At 49.4% G+C, this 16830-nt stretch overlaps 1 protein-coding gene across 4 annotated transcripts in view; it reads right to left on the bottom strand.

The window, feature by feature from the left end:
* The window catches only part of TIAM1 (TIAM Rac1 associated GEF 1), a 151400-nt gene that overhangs the window by 24924 nt on the left and 109646 nt on the right, over window positions 1-16830 (bottom strand). For all 4 annotated transcript variants that reach the window (XM_077174624.1, XM_054628168.2, XM_077174625.1 and 1 more), the window contains 4 exons: window positions 14990-15094; window positions 12912-12993; window positions 8917-9003; window positions 5766-5990 (listed from right to left, as the gene is read on the bottom strand). In XM_077174624.1, coding sequence (XP_077030739.1) covers window positions 5766-5990; window positions 8917-9003; window positions 12912-12993; window positions 14990-15094 — 499 coding nt within the window. The remainder of the gene's footprint in view (window positions 1-5765; window positions 5991-8916; window positions 9004-12911; window positions 12994-14989; window positions 15095-16830) is intronic.

The following is a 16830-nucleotide window of genomic DNA, read 5'->3' as shown; positions in this document are numbered from 1 at the left end:
TTTCCTCCCTCCTGACCACTGCCATTTGCTGCCTTCATGGGACATGCAGGAATTAGGAGGGGAAATGCAAAAAAGCAACAGGAAAAGGGGGTGAAACCCCTGTGTGCGGCCCCAGCACAGAGGGAGGTCACAGGAGCCCCTCACACCTGGGACAGTGTGACCAATGCCCATTAAACAACTCCACTTGTGGCCACAACCAGCACAATGGAAGGAAGTTTTCTGTCACTGGAGCAAAGGGGCTGGGGCTTAAAGGTCTGGAAAATCATGGAAAGCTTCAGCACCAGCTCAGCACTTGGCGAGGATTTCCCACAACTGCTGCTTCCAGTTTGCAGGGCCGGTGTAATTCAAGGTTTTAATGAGAATTCCACAGTGTGTGGTACCTCTCCTAAAGCCTCCTGCTTGCTGCCAGGCCATATATTTATTTCTTACTATTTATATATTTATTTCAGTGCCATGGGAATAAATACCCTGAGCCAAGCTCTGCCAGCTGCAGCACAAAGCTCCAAGCGTGCACCCTGCTAACACAAAATACACACCAGGAATCCTGCACCTCAGTGCCTAAGCTTCAAAAATATCAATATATAATAATAAAAATATATATAATATATATCTCTCTATAATATTTTTATATATAATAATATATAATATATATTATATATATATCAATATTATATTGAATTTGTATATCAATATATAATAAAAATACCAATACCCCAGTATCATCTTTTTGGGCAGTTTTACAGCAGCTTCCCTAATCCAAATGCTGCTAGGGAATGTCCCTGTTATGACAACAGAGTCATTAAGCCTCACTGGAGAGGCTCTGTCATTAAATGCACCATTTTTGACAGGAGTTGTTAGAGAAGCGTCTTGGATTAAATTTGTATTTAAGGTAGCATGTCACCTATAAATCTGCAGTAAAAGAGGGGAATATGCCTTTTTTTCTTCCTTGCAGAAGAATTCTGGTTAGCTCTGAAACACTGAGCTATGAAAGGGGCGAGTGCCCTGGGATGCTGGGGATGGGATTCATTTCCATGGGGAAATGGGGAAGGAGGGATTCATTTCCATGGGGAAATGGGGAACACCGGCCTTGCCTCCTGTGCAGGACCAGAGGCCGCCAGAGGGCGAGGCAGCACCGCAGCAATTTGGGGAACTGGGGATGAAAAATGGAATTTTATCCCAAAGCCCTCCAGTGGCTGCTGCAGGGAAGTGCCCCGGAATTGTCACATCGAGAATAACAACTGTGCTACAGTAAGCCTGAAATCAGCCCCAGGAAAATAACCCTGAAGAAATTAGGGTCACTGCTGGCCTCAGCTGGTTCTGAAATCCAAATTACTCAGCCCAAGGGGGCCTGTGACGGACGAGGATGGAATAAAAAGCAGTGGCTGTTCTTACAGTGCAGCAGGAGTTTGTTTCAGTTTTACAGCACAGATTCACCCTGTGTGTTAATAACTCCAGCCTCTGGCTGCTCTCTGAGCCACAAAACAACAAACTCGCTGAAACATCCACCTGTTCCTATCCAGGAGACTGAAACACCCATTCCAGACAGGGGGGCACTTTCTTTTTCAGCCTTTATCCATTCTGCATGGTGATTCATGCGCTTCACATTATCCCCCATGCTAAAAGTCTCCAAAATCCAGGGGCAGGCAAAGCCTAAACCTCAGAGACTGCCCCACACTGAAAGAAGGGAGTGAAACAAACAAACAAATCTGGGTATTAACCCCATTCCCAATCCCCTTGCAATAGCAGAATACCTTCCTGATGGTGTGGGGAGATCCAAGGCTGTGCTCCAGCTTTCAGCTCCCATTCCCTGCACCCAGGGGAGCAGAACACTCCTTGTGGGGAGGGCAGACAGACCCCACTGATCCTTTTAGGCAATCAGGAAAACCTGCTGGGGGCTCCAGACACAACCAGAACTAATCCTCCTCAGCCAAACTTATGCAGGCTGTGTTACAGGAGAGAACCCAGGGCCAGGAAAAGCAGCAAGAGATGAAAGGAACAAAACTTGTGGCTCTGCAAAGGCAGTGCAGCTCCATGGGGAAAGCATCCACGGTGCCCAGGATGGCAGCTCTCACATCAATCACAGACACAAACCCAAGGTCACTTCCAGAATGAGCTGCTGAGCAAACACAGTGAAGAAACCACAGCCACAGAGCTGAACTGCCCCTCCAGCCCCAAGCTCAGCATGTGCAGGGCAGCTCCAGGTGATGGAAGAGCTGTGAGAGATGTCAGATGTAACAGGAGCTCTGGCAGACACTGCAGGGAGGTCAGCTCCCAGAAACACAGCCCTGCTTTGCTCCTCTGCACCTCCCATTGAGCTGCAAGGCACCAGGACAGCTTCCTTTAAAAAACCTAAAAAGTATTTTCATTTAAAAAAAAAAATTAAAAAAAATCGTATTTTGAAAATACACAAAATCATTTGCCTCACACAAAAATGAGGAGTGTGTGTGCCACTGGCACTGTCACCCTGCTGGGAGGGGATGCAGTTCCTCAGCCACAGAGTGAATGTGTGTCCCATAAATCAAAAAGCATCCAGCAGAAAGCATGGAGCTGATCTGCCTGGCCAGCCAGGCTGCCTGCAACCAACAAGGACACAAATAAATAGGTCAGTGGGTATTGCATACTTGACAGCTCTCTGCAAGATGCTGTGGAGCCGAGAACAAAAATCCAAGATGAACAAAAATCCAAGATCAACAAAAATCGAAGGTAACATCACAATATCCCAAACACAGGCAGGGACCCCTTTGTAAATGTCATGTAGGTAATGGATCCTTGACAAAGCACAGCAGCAGAAAAAGAAAAGCTTCAATAAAACCCAGAAGGAAAGGGTGGGGAAGATCAGCTGCCTCCCAGTCACACAATAGGGTGCAGAGCCTTGATTTCAGTCTCACCCCGGGCTAAGCCATCCCAGATTATTTCATGTGGCACTACAGAAGCTGCCAGGGACACCTGCACTCCTCCTGCTGGCTGGGAGAAATATTGCCCCTCCTTTTGGGGAGGACCAGATGCCAGCCCAACGCTCCAGAAGGAATGTGAGTGCTGGGAGAGCTCTGTGGGAACACAGAAATCCCAACTCCCAGGGCACCCTCAGCCCAGGGAAAGGCTGAGGCCCCAGCACTCAGGGTTTCGGTGACAATCACAAGGACAAGAGGCTTGTCAGAAGCTGCTGTCGAGCAGCAAATGGGGGCACCTTGTGGCCGGCTGGGAAAATGTGCAAGCCTACCTTGATTTTCCAGCACAAAAGCCTCACTGGGAAAACTTCCATGAAAATGAAAAGGGGAAGATTTCAGGAAAATGTTGAATTGTGGCTGCCTGTGTAGGTTTAGTCCATGTCTTGCACGAGGGTGCCTTTAGCAGCCCCCTCAGAAGGATTTGCCATGAGCTGTGTGGAAGCTTTCCTTGCTCCCTCTTTTCCCTCTTGTGCTATGAATATCACACTCCCCAAAGCCAGACTCAGCTCAGAACAGTTTTGATTACCTAGAAACTACTTCATTCTGGCAATCCCACTGATTTCTCCTGTATTCTAAATGATCCCAAAAAACTGAAGGAAGAGCTACAAAACCAGTGTCCTCTTCTGTTGTCAGATCTAGAGGAGCACACAGAAATTCAGGAACCACCTTGTGGCAAACAAGTCCCAGTTGCTATAGAACCAATCTTCTGCCAGCTGGGCTCTCTGAGCAGGAATGTCCCTTCCCATGGCACTGTGCTCTGGGATCACCTGCACATGTCAACCCCTACATTTTGGTGTTTAAAACCTCCCTGTGAGTTCTTTGTGCACCTCACCAAACACACAGGGCCCCTGTGCTCCTGGCTGACCCCAGAGAGGGAGAATCACAGAGCCACAGAACCTCCTGAGCAGGAAGGGCCCCACAAGGATCATATAGTCCAGTGCCTGGCCCTGCACAGACATCCCAAATCCCATCCTGAGGATCCCTGGAGCAGTGCCCAAAGGCTGCTGGAGCTCTGTGGGGCCATGCCCGTGCCCTGGGGAGCCTGGGCAGTGCCCAGCACCCTCCAATATCCAACACAACCCTCCCTGGCACAGCTGCAGCCCTTCCTGTCCCTGTCCCAGGGAGCAGAGATTGGAGCTGCCCCTCTGGAGGAAGCTGCAGACCCCAGGGAGATTCCCCTCAGCCTCCTCTCCTCCAGCTGAACATTCCAAGTGCCCCCAGCTGCTCCTTGTGTGGCCCCTCCAAACCCTTCACCATCCTCATGTCCCTCCTTTGGGCACCCTCCAACAGCTTGAGACCTTTCTGATGTTGTGGTGCCCCACACTGCACACAGAATGCTTTAACTCTTCCTCCCCTTGCCACACACACATCCTGAGGGCAAACCCAGAGGGAAAAGCACCTCTGAGCTGCCCAGAAGGAGCACTTGGGTCTGTGACTGTCCCTGGATGTGGGGTGCCTGTGCTGATGACACTTTACCTCCTTAGATTCCCATCACCTCCACCATTTACTTAATGAAATTTCATTAAGTCACAGAATTTGAGTGATTCTTTTCTTATTTCTTTTGTGTAACTGTATGCAACTGTAGTGAAGTTCTAATTTTCTCAGGTAGCCATGAGAACCACATTCCTTGTTTAAAATCATTTTTTTCCTAAGCTGTGTTTGCAATGAGCTATCTTTGGACATCCACTTCACATTATGCTGCCTCTAGAAGGTTAATCAAGAGTCACAGCTTATGCCTTACACCCAACACCTCTCCTCAGACTCAGCTACAATCCCTGAACACCCAGTCAGCTCCTGAATTGCGATCATTTCCAAGTATGAGGCTAAACACAACAGCTAAATCATCTGGTGGCTATTTCAATCCTATATAAAGCTAGGATAAAAATTTTCCTTTCCCGTTTCCCTCATGATAGACTGAAAACTGCCCTTACTCAGATCATGAATATATATTATCATTTACCACAGCAAAACTGCATTTTGATGTTTAAATTGCAAATAAGACTCCGCAGAAAAGCTGAGAAGAACACTTCTCACTTGCTTTGTGGTCCAGTGGGCACAGATTGTCAGCAGCTGGTATCAGTGAATGACTTGGTACATAAAAACTGACCAAGTGCAGGACTTTAGTCCAGCATGTCAGTCACAGAGCCAGAGACACTGAACCTGGGAGATTTCTCTGATAAGGAGAAAGCCAGACAGCCTGCCCAAGAGCTGGGAGCCTGGTAACTTTTACACACTGCTGGCACTGTCATATTTGCTGAAAAATTCCCTTGCCCAGGATTTCTTCTCCTGGGAAGTTGAGAAGCCTCAGAGAAAAAGGAAAACAGTATTATCTCATTTGCTTCTCCTGTGTTTTGCTGCTTTGGAATGTGTTTGGACATTGTTTACCAACAGGTGGTTATTTAATTGGTTTCATGTGAATTATTTTGACTCATTGGCCAATCAGGGGCCAAGCTGTGTTGGACTCTGGAGGGAGTCACAAGTTTTCATTAGAATCTTTCTAGCCTTCTGTCTGTATCCTTTCTCTATTCTTTATGATAGTTTAGTATAGCATTCTTTAATATAACATAGATCATAAAATAATTAATTAGCCTTCTGAGAACATGGAGTCAGATTCCTTCCTCCCTTTGCTGTGGGACTCAGAAAATACCACACCCTGCAGGAAAGCCCAGCTTGGTGCTGATATTGTACATGTCTTTGCCAGGATAAAGGGAGGGTACCCCTGTGAGCCCAGGACGCCGTGCCCAGCTCAGGCTGTAGCTGCCCTCCCTCCCAGCAGGGAGTGAGCCCCCAGGAGCGCTTTGTGTGCTGCCCCCGTACCTTGGCTGCCCCCAGGGAAGGGCAGGGCGCTGTCCCCGGGCTCGGGGGGGTTCTCTGGGCGCCGTGGGGGCGGCTGTGCCAGCCTCTGGGCCTCCTCTGGCTCGGGGTGGGTGCGCACGGTGAGGCACAGCGAGGGCTGCGCCAGCGCCTCCTTCAGCAGCGCCGAGTCCAGCTCCTCTGCAGCTCTCTGGTTGATCTCCAGCACCTCATCGCCAGCCTTCAGGCCTGTGACACAGAGAAACAGGTCAGACTCACACAGCTGGGAGCTCTCGTGGGTGTTTGTGGCTAGAGATGATCATTAATGCCTGCAATGACACTGGGATGTGATGGACCTGGTGAGATCTGCTGCCTGGCTGCTCCTCCAGTGCCACCCTAAGAGCAGAGTGCCCAGGAAGCCCCTTGTCCCAGACTGGAAGGCAAGATGTATTCTATTTGCCATTTTTTTTCCACATCTGCTGATAACAGCTATTGAATGTCACTGCATGGCTGATAAGAACTGCAGCATCCCATTGGGAGATGTGAGCCCAGAGGGAGGAGCCAAGCATTGCTACCTGGATATAATCTGGAGATTCTGGAACACCAGCACAGCTTCTTCACTGGACTGCCCAGAGGAACAGCAGCTGCCTCTTCTACTGGATCTTCAGAGGATGACTATATCCTTTTCTACGGGATCCCTGCTCCAGCAGAACCACCCCAGAGCCACAATTCCAATGGGACTGCTGCCAACACCCTGACCCACAGGGTGTCAGGCTGGGTTCTGACTCTGGCAGCGTTGGTTTAAGTTCATTTTGTCTTTTTATTTTCTTCCCTAGTAGAGAACTGTTATTCCTGCTACCATATTTTTTGCCTGAGAGCCCCCTTAATTTCAAATTTATAGCAATTCAGAGGGAGGGGGTTCACATTTCCCATTTCAGGGGAGGCTCCTGCCTTCCTCAGCAGGCACCACGACATCCCTCACAAGGTGCCAGCAGCCATGAATCCCCTTTGTCCTCACAGCACAGCCGCTGTGCACGCTGCACCCCACAACACAGCGACCCTTCCCGAGGGCCATGGCAGCACAGGGCTGCTCAGGAGGCAGACCTGAGCCCTGCTCAGCTAGTCCTGGCTCTTCTGCCAGCCTGCTTCCAGCAGTTATTTATAGCAGCAGCGCCCCAGGGAGAAGGGGATGTGCAGGCAGCAGCTGACTCCCCTGACAGGGATGCTGAGGGCAGCGTGCAGCCCTGCCAGGTGACACGGCCATCCTGACCTTCCCCGAGGTGACACAGCACTCCTGACCTTCCCCACAGCCAGCTGGGCCCTCCCTGAGCAGCAACAGAGAGCTGCACAGGGGTTTAATCCCAAATAACCCCTGCAGGCAGGCAGCAGCACAGCAGTGCCACGGCCCTGGCTGCTGGACCATCCCCATCTCCACCCTTGCCCTTACAGGGATGAGGGCTGGAATTTACAGAACAGGGGTGACCACCCCTGGCATGTGCTGACACCCTGAAAGCCTGCATGAACCTTAAAAACCTGGATAAAATCTCCAGGAGTACTGACCCACACTGCAGGAGGGAGCTTCCTTAAAAAAATGGAGATGTAATTCCCTAAATGCATGTAATTGTGCCCAGAAACTCCAGTGTGGTGTGCAGTTTCAGTGAGAATCACATGCACTAGAGAGAGTAGCTACAAAGTAAATGGGCTGTAAAACCATAGCTGAAAGAGGGACAAAACAAGGCAAGTCAAGCATTTCACATTATTTAATTTATTCTACTTAGTGATTCTGTGTCATTATAGTAGCACACTAATAGGCCTGCAACCATAAACATTGGATCTGAGGCTCCATTTACTCTTTGCAGCCTTTGTTTTGGATCATTTGGGATAAAGCCTCACGTCTATCTCAGTGCAATCAAGGAGCTCCCATTCCAATAAGGAATGCCTGCCTTGCTAGGGTACCCCAACAGAAAAAAACAAAAGGATAAATCACAAAAATTACCAGGAGAAAATAAAAGTCTTCTAATTGGAGGAAAGACTGAAAATGGAATGCAGCATCTCATCTGATGGAGGGCAGTCAAATGCAGACAATGCATGTAAATAATGGGAGGCACAGGGGGTGTTCCTGACTTCCTGCTGCTACCCCAGGGAATCTTGTCCCAGTACCCTGCTGACTGCTGTCCATAGAGAAGTGCCTTCCCAGGTCAGCTCTGGGCAGCCACACATCCCTGAGTGTTCCCAGTGCCTGTGCTTGCACTGCAGCCCCGCAGGAGGCACTCTGTGCTCACACATCCAGCAGGAACCAAACAAACCAAGAGCAAACCAGGGAAGCACTGGTGAAACCCCCACCACCCTCTCCTGACCCCACACAGGAGCCCACAGGGTGTCACCTCCCTGTGGCAGCCTGGCACGGAGCCCCCCCAGGCTCTGCCCAGGGCTTCTGGCAGGATATCCCTCCTGTTAACCAGGAATGCTGTGGGGCTGAGGGACAGGACAGAGCAAGAGTCTTCTCATGTTTAGCACACAGCTACGTGGGTTTCTGGGTGCACCTCCAGGCTGTCCCCACTCCCTGACCACTGCTCCTGCCTCCCCTGTGCCCCTTTGGCCACTCATGCCCAGCCCCACCAGCCCAGCTCACAGAACTGCCAGGGCATTTTCCATCAGCTGGGAAATGCCAGGCTCAGCACCAGGCCAAGGGGGGAGCAGCCTGGGGACAGCAGCCTTTGGAACAGCTTTTGGCAAGGGCCAGAGCTGAATAAGCTCTGCAAGGCCACAGAAACCCTCTCCAGGAGAGCTCTGAGGGTGCTTCTGAGGGCTCTGCACACACCAATGGTTAGGAAGAGATGAGATTCTTCTCACCCCTCATGGTGCCCATGTTCTAGTTCAGAAATGTGGGTGGGTTCCAGCTGTGAGCTCCCTGCCCAGTGCAGCAGGGGGGCAGTGGATGGGAAATGCAGTGGCCTCAGCTTGGGGAAGCTGCCCTAAAGCAGACCCAGCTCTGCCCTGGGAGGAGCTGGCAGCCTGGCCATCCCTGCTGCCCTCTGCCCCAGGTGCTGCCACCCTTCCTGCAAAGGCTGGGAGCACCACCAGAGGCAGCAATCCTACCCCAGGGAGCACTGAGACCCTTCCCCTGTATTTGTGTGGCAGGGACTGAGCTGGGAGGGCTCTGGGGGTGCTTTACCTTTCTTGAAAGCCAGGCCTGTGTCCTTGACGCCGTTCACGTAGAGCCGGCGAATCCCCTCCTCTTCCACCGAGGACAGAGAGAAACCTGGGGAGACACCAGGAGCGCTCAGAGGAAGCCAGCCCCTTCCAGGGTGTCCCAGCCACTGCTCTGCAGCCAAGGCTGGGCTGTTCCTGCCCTGAGCAGGCAGGAATCCCTCCCCTCTTCCTCCCCTCAAACCTTTACACAACGGCAAAGTTCAGCAAGGAAAGCGGCTCTAACAAAAACCTGAGCTGAATGTCTGAGTGCATATCCCACTTTTCTGCAGACATATCTGAGGACACCACAGCTGCAAAGCCTTGGAACAGACCCCCAGGTCTCTTGCCATCAAAGGTCACTCCAGAAGGTTTTGCTGTTTGCAGACCAAAGCTGCACAGAGCCCTGGTTTGGGACAAAGGTGGGAATCCAAGAGGCACAGCTGATGTGCCACCCCAAACTGAGGCAGGGCACAACAGCTCCTGCTAGAACAGAGAGCTGATCTCTGCTTTTGGAGATTGATGTCTGTAAAAATGCCCCTCTCCCTTTGCTAGAACAGAGAGCTGATCTCTGCTTTTGGAGACTCATGTCTGTAGAAATGCCCCCTTCCCTTTGCCCCTTCTGCTGGCACAGCCTGTCATGTGCCAAGTCTCAGCTTGGCACACGTTTCATGCTCACCAGAGACCTGCAGAGCAGCCCTGGAGTGGAAGTGCTGACACAGCCTCATTCTAAACAGTGCAAATGGGACTGTGAGCTCTGGGCTGGGGGCTTTTCCTGCCATTTGTGGGTGACACAGTAAGATAACAACTGTAAAGGAAATACATCCACCAAGTTAAATGCAGGTTGTTTATTTACTGTGGAGAGTTATCTAAAGCAGAACATTTGCCTTTCTGAAACTTCATTACTCCCTAAATGAGTACAGGCAACCATTTGCTCTCTCTTTTTCTAGAGACTAGAAAAACATTTACAAACCTCTGGGGGGAGTCGTTTGTTTTGACATGGAATCAGCCACCAGCCAAGCAGTGCAGATGTGCTGGGAGCCTATCCTGACTATAGGACTCCTTTCAAGCTGATCCTTATGGCTGAGAGCTATTTTTTCATCCAGGATTTAAAAATAAAATAAAATTTAAAAAGAAGAAGAAGGAAAGAGGGGGAAGAAGGTGGCAGCTCAGAAGTGAGAAGCATATGGCCTTTCATGACTTACTGAGCTACTTGGAACCTGCCTGCGAGCTCCTGGGGCTGAATCAAGTGAAATTTGTGAAGCTCACTCAACACACCAGCTTTGGCAGAGAGAAGAACCCTCCACTAAAAGAGCAGCTGTAAAACAGAGTAGTTATTGGCTGTCATCACCCCAAAGCCTACCTGGAAAACCCTGGAAAAACAGCAGAGTGTGCCCAAGGCTGCGGTTTGAGTCAGCACAAAGCACTGGTTCCTAAGAGCCCTTTTAAACTGAAATTCTGTTTTGGGCCAAACTCCACACATTAAAACCAGGCTGAGGGGCAGCTCAGGCTCTCACTGGGAGGAGATCAGCATGTTCAAGCAGCCCCAGGTTCCATCTCTCCTATGAGGAAAGGCTGAGAGAATTGGAATTGTTCATCCTGGGAAAGAGAAGCTTTGGGAATGCAGCTTTCCTGAAGGGAGCCCACAGGAAGGATGGAGAGAGACTCATGACAGGACAAGGGGGAATGCCTTCAAACTGAAAGAGAGCAGGTTTAGATGGGATTTTGGGAAGGGATTCCCTGTGAGGGTGGGCAGGCCCTGGCACAGGGTGCCCAGAGCAGCTGTGGCTGCCCCTGGATCCCTGGCAGTGCCCAAGACCAGGCTGGACAGGGCTTGGAGCAGCCTGGGACAGTGGGAGGTGTCCCTGCCATGGCAGGGATGAGCCTAAAGGTCCCTTCCAACCCATAGAATTCTGGGATTCTGTGATTACTCTATGAGAAGACCTCTGCCTCCTTCAATCCATCAGCCTGAATGCACATGTGGCTGCTTCTGAATTCATCTTGGAGCCATACCCATAAATCCTGCAGTTATTCCTGGCAGAAAGGGCATAAGGAGCAATTACACAGGTTGTCATCAGCTGTAAGAGATGAGAGATGGGCAGCTGGCACCAGCCCATCTCACACCCACAGTTAACCCCTGCACAGACAGAATGTGACCCAGCCCTGCTGTGACAGTGCCAGAGCTTGCCCTGCCATGCACTCAGGTGACAAACACCTCAGCCCAGTGGCTGTGCAGGCTGCACACACGTGGGGACAGCAGGGAGGTGCACTTCCACCTGGCTGCCTTCCACAGGGGCTCCACACAGGGGAGGAAGGGCAGGAGTGGGTGGAAGCCACAGTGATTGCATAAGCTGGCACTGCTGCCAAAAACATTAAAAAACATTACCATCAAACTGTGCATGGGCTCTGAAACACAGGTGGGAAAGAGATGGCTGCTGACCCTGGCAGAGCCTTCTCTCTTCACTGCAAAGTTCTGATGGCAGGAGAACAAAAATCTCTGAGTGCGCGTGGCCTTGAACAAATCCACCTCCAGATAACCCCCTCAGCCCCCTGCCATGACCAGCTGCTGGTGAACATGCCAGCATTCCATCAGCTGGAATCCAAGGATTCTTACTGATTTCTGCCCTCACAGCCCTGGCAAAGAGAAAAGAGGGGAGAACATCTGTGCTCAGGCCATCAGCAAAGCATCCCATGGGAGATGCAGCACTGGCAGACCCTCCAGGAGTGCCTCTCGCTGCCACAGACACTGCTGGGAGCAGAAACAGCTCAGAGTGCTCCCAGGTGAGCTCTCCCTGAGAGGTGGTGCTGGAATGAGGGGATCTTTGAGGCCCTGTCCAGCCCCAGCTGCTCCAGCACTGTGTGATTTCAGCACACACTCCTCACTGGATGGACACACAGGGAGACACATGCACACCACAGAAATCCTTCTGCCAATTAGAGGCAAACCACATTTGGCTATTTGCCCTCAATGAGAGAAAAGGCAGCTTTTTTGGGGTGCTTTGAGCATTCCCTGCTGCAGGGTCAGAGCACTGCACAGCTCCACCCCACACCTCACACAGCTGATCTCATCTCACAGAGCATCTCACTTTTATTTTTCCATTTATCCCTTAGGAAAAAAAAAAAAAAAAAAAAGAAGAAAAATAAATAAACAGGAAATGCTATGAGAGCCCCAACTCTTCATAAATATGAACCCTGAACCATCACTGGGCTGGTGAATGTTTCTTTCTTAGGCCTGCAATATTCAAGCCCCAGTCACTCCCATTGCTTTGCAGCACAGCTCAATATTCCAATGGCCTGCAGCTGTATAATAAGCAGCTGGGGATTCAGAATTATTCTAGTCATTAAAGCAGAATATTTAGATAAACAGCAAAAAGATGCAGATTGGCTTCCTGTGGGGGAGGCTGCACAGATAACTCTAAAATACACTGCAGAATTGGAACTGCCAGGCCAAAGGGCAAACTCACCAGGCTGGAGGGCTGCAACCTGAAATACCTGAAAGCTGACAAGTGTGAGCTGCACAGAGATGGGAGATTCTGCTGAAATTACACAGGGAGACCCTCTCCTGGCTTTGTGTTTGACACAGCTCTGCCTGGCTCAGGTGTCCCTGGGACATCCTTGAGGGCTGGAGCATCCCTGGGACACCCTGGAGCCAGGCATGCCCAGCCTCAGGAATGATGGGGCAGGCAGGAACCCACCCTGGCAGGAGGGAAGAAGCCCAAGAGCCTCTCTGGAGCTGCCTGGCCACAGGACTCAGATCCTCGTGGCCCCCCAAGGAGGGGGCAAGGAGGCAGGAGTGAGTGAGGAGTGGGATGAGGAGGAAGGAGTGGTGAATGCTGCTGTGGGTGGCTCAGCAATCACAAGTGCTTCTCTCACTGTGCTCAAGAGACCTCTCAGGTACACCAGTAAACAGCAAGAACCTGCTAGAACCGACTGGGGAGAAACAGCAAAACAAGACAGGAGAACAGGCAAAACAAAACTCACCATAAATATCAGAGGATGCATCAGACTTCTCCATCTGAATGTGCTGGGTAATTTTCTGACAGATTTCTATTTCCTTGTACAGCTGAATAGAGGGGGAAAAAAACAATCACAAAAATAAGTCACTGTGGGAGGACACATCAATTGTAATGGTTTGGAACAGATTTTTGGGTTTTAATTACAGGCAGAAGAGAGGGACTGTGGTCATTGTTTATCAGTTTCTCTCCACCTGTGTGAGAGGCATTAGCAGTGTCACTCAGCTCTGCTGTTGGAACACAGTTAGAGAGGAGGAAGCAGTGTTTTCCCACCCCCGCCACAAAACACAGCACCCATCTATTTCCCTCAGCCAATACCATCTTGAGTGCATGACAAACACAGCTTCTGTTCCTGTTTTCCTAATTTACAGGTAGCAATAGCTCAATGTTTTATCTTATTTTAATGAAGACATTGCAGGAATTCAATTATTCAACAGCATTAAAATCACAAGGAGTGGTTTTGTTTCTTAAACACATTTCTCCATTATCAGACCATCAGATTTGCCATAGCTCAGCCTGACATGTCACCTTTAACACCTTGATGTTTATTTGTACCAAGGAAAGCCCCCAAGTGTTTGAAATGGTCATTAACATCCTTCTTGGGAGACCAGCACAAATTCACACCCAGGCAATAGCCCAGAAGTCCCTCCACAGCAGCTGCAAATCCCTCTGCCTTTCAGCACTGAAGTAACAAACCAGCCTTTGTCTTCAGAAAAAATCATTCCCCCAGGTGAACAGAGCCCACAGGTGAATATTAATTCTGTTTACACGCTGCTGTGAGCGTGTAAAAACGCAATTTGCAATAATTAACATTATGAAACTCAGTGTTTGGACTGCAGTGCTAAACTGTTCCTTTAGAAAAGAAGAGGACCTCGTTTGCAAAAGGTTCCCCTGATAAAAATGTAATTTTATCTCCTGCTTCTATCAGCACTGCAGAAATCAGTATTACAGAATAGTTACAGCCCCATGGAAGGAGCTCCATATTCTCCCCAAACAAGCCCACGTGAGAAGCAAACATGCAAAGTGTTTTGATTTAATATCCCCACATCAGACACCATCCTGCAGCACCCATCTCTACCATTCCCTGCACAGTGCCAGTGACAGAGTTTTGGGTTAATTACAGCTTTTCAGAATACCCAGTAAGTGATGATGACTCTGTCAATCCTACACCCTCTCAACACAAGTCCCCAGAGTCCTTCCAGACAACCACAGCCAAAAGCTGTCTCCTCTGAGCTTTCATTTTCCCCAACTCTATCACACTTCCCAGTCCTAGCACTCCTCTAGCACTTTCTCACTATTTTTTGTTGTTGTTGTTGACAGCATTAATGGAAAATCCCAAAAGTCCTTTGCTAAACGAGCAAAACCCCCATAACTTGCAAAGTTTTACTTTTTATAAGTAAACCAGTCACCAATGAAAAGGACCTTAAAAAGGTTTACAGCATGCCTGTGTAGAATCACAGAGTTAAAGCATGACATTAATCCTGTTTGGTCTTTTTTTTAATCTCTCATGGCAGAATTCCTTTGAAGTCTGCTTTCGAGATGAATGAGATGAGAACAGCCAGCTGAGGCAATTAAGGAAGCATATTCTCACACATAACTCCAGACCTTCCTGACCTCAATCTTTACCTCACCATCAGGAAGAAAACCCAAGAAACACCCAACAACTCGTGTGTTTTCCCCCCTCTTTAAAACTCAGACAGTGTGCTGTCTGTAAAGCCTCCATGTGTCTGTAAAACCTCCATGGACAACACGAACAACAGGAAAAGACAACTTGGAGGGAAGTTACGCTTCAGTGCAGCTTAGCGTGACTTTCACACTGCCTGTGGCTGTCCCTCCTCTCTCCCCGGACACATCCACACACAAATGTGAGCTAAACACCAACACAGGATGAAAGGTTTGGAGAGATCCCTTTGCTGAAGGCCAATTTGCTATGGTCTGCAAAGCACCGTAATTGCAAAGTGAAAAGCATTACTCTGCGTGCCCCACAACTCAGATAAACACTAATTAACAGCGGTGTCATCTCAGCAGCCCGGTGGGCAGCATTACCAGCTCATAGATCTCCTCCTCTGGCTTTGGCACGTAGAACTGGATCTGGTTCTCCAGCAGGAACTTGAGGCGCAGGTAGTGAGCAGAGCAGTCCAGCTGGTGTGTCTGCAAGAGAAGGGAGCCTTTAGAAAAGCAGGATTGCCCTCATCTCTGACCCTCACAGCAGCACCTTGCAGCACCACCAACCTCCTGCCTGAAAGCTGAACAGACCTGCTGCTCCTGCTCTCCCCCAGGAATAAAATCCATGTACCCACCCGGGGCACTCTGCTGGCCTGGCACTCTGCTCCCTCCCAAGCCATTCCAGGAATGAGCCCAATAAGCTGGAACAGAAACCTCAGAGCATGCCTCTGGATAAAAGGGTATCTAACTAAATGTTCTGCTAACAGAGCAAAATAGAGCAGGAGAGGTGTCCTCTCTTTGGTTTGGGTTTTTATAGCATCTTCATAATTTAGCACACAAATACGATGTGGCAGATTTCAAGCAAGGTTAATCAACACAAAAAATCTGTCTGTCCTCTAAATTCCAAGCAGCTCAGGTTACAATGGCTGGAAGCAGCCAAGAGCTGCATCCTGGATTGCATCCCAGTGGAAGCAGGTCACACCATTTTAATGAATTAGTTATAATTAGCTGAGGATAGAGCATTTGGTCTGGGAGATGTTAATGACCTTTTCTCAGCATGATTAATAAGGTTGATTTAAGCAGAGGTTAATGCAGTGTGTAATCAAAACACATTACAAGTATGATAAACACAAAGGATATCATCCAGGAGTTACTTTCAAAGTTCCTAAACTGAATCTAATGAGAAACCCCAAAGTGATTCACAGATACAGGAGGTAAATTCTCCTCACTGTCACTTCTCAAATCTCACTATTAAAGGCTTTTATACTTCAGCCTTTTCATTTTACTCCAGCAAATTACCAAGGTTTCTCAGGCTGTGCTGAAAACAATGGCTTATCTGAAAACTCATGCAAGAGCAACATTATTGCCTGTTTGTCCTGTTTTTTAAAGCCTGGCTTTTCCAGTTCCAGCATGATCCAGCAGCACTGAGGTGATGAGCAATGTACCTGTGGAGAACATCCCACCCTGACCCTCCAGCAAACACTGAGAGAACAGGAAACACTTTGGAAAGTCTGGATTAGCCCAGGAGTAAAAAAGCTACCAGTAATAGGAAGGAAAACCAAAACAGATCTATTGCTGCACTCTGCACAGTGCTCTGTTCAAATATGTCCAACCCAAAAAATCAAATTATCCTTGGATGAAATGGAGTACCTGAAATGGAACAACCTCTGTAATCCAGGCAAATTCCTAGTTAATTAACTAATGACTGAATCTATCCAGAGCCAAAAGAAAAACAGCTGAATGTTGGAGATATCCTTGCTCCCCCACTTTTCTTTTTTGGAAAGCTTCTTGCTTGCTTTTCCCACTGATTGCTGCTGTTTTCAGCAGTTCTCTCTTTACAGACATACACATACAAACAACCCAGAAACCAAAGGGAAGCAGAATTGGCATTGAAGGTTCAGAAATGATACAGAGGAGCCCTGGGTCACTTTCTGGTCAGCTTAGTTAACTGTCCCTAGACACAGAGGTGCCTTAAACAAAAAACACAGAGAGGAGACCTAAACCCACTGAGCGGGGGTTAGGGGTGTCCAGGGCAGGGAATGGAGCCCCAGGAGAGGCTGAGGGAGCTGGGAAGGGGCTCAGCCTGCAGCAAAGGAGGCTCAGGGGGACCTTGTGGCTCTGCACAGCTCCTGACAGGAGGGGACAGCAAGGAGGGAACGGGGACAGGAGGAGAGGGAACGGCCTCAGGGTGGGCCAGGGCAGGCTCAGCAGGAATTTCCCCA

The sequence above is a fragment of the Agelaius phoeniceus genome, chromosome 2 (genome assembly GCF_051311805.1).
Source record: "Agelaius phoeniceus isolate bAgePho1 chromosome 2, bAgePho1.hap1, whole genome shotgun sequence".
Lineage (NCBI taxonomy): Eukaryota > Metazoa > Chordata > Aves > Passeriformes > Icteridae > Agelaius > Agelaius phoeniceus.
The sequence above is the reverse complement of the archived record's forward strand: the minus strand, read 5'-3'. Positions and strand labels throughout refer to the sequence as shown.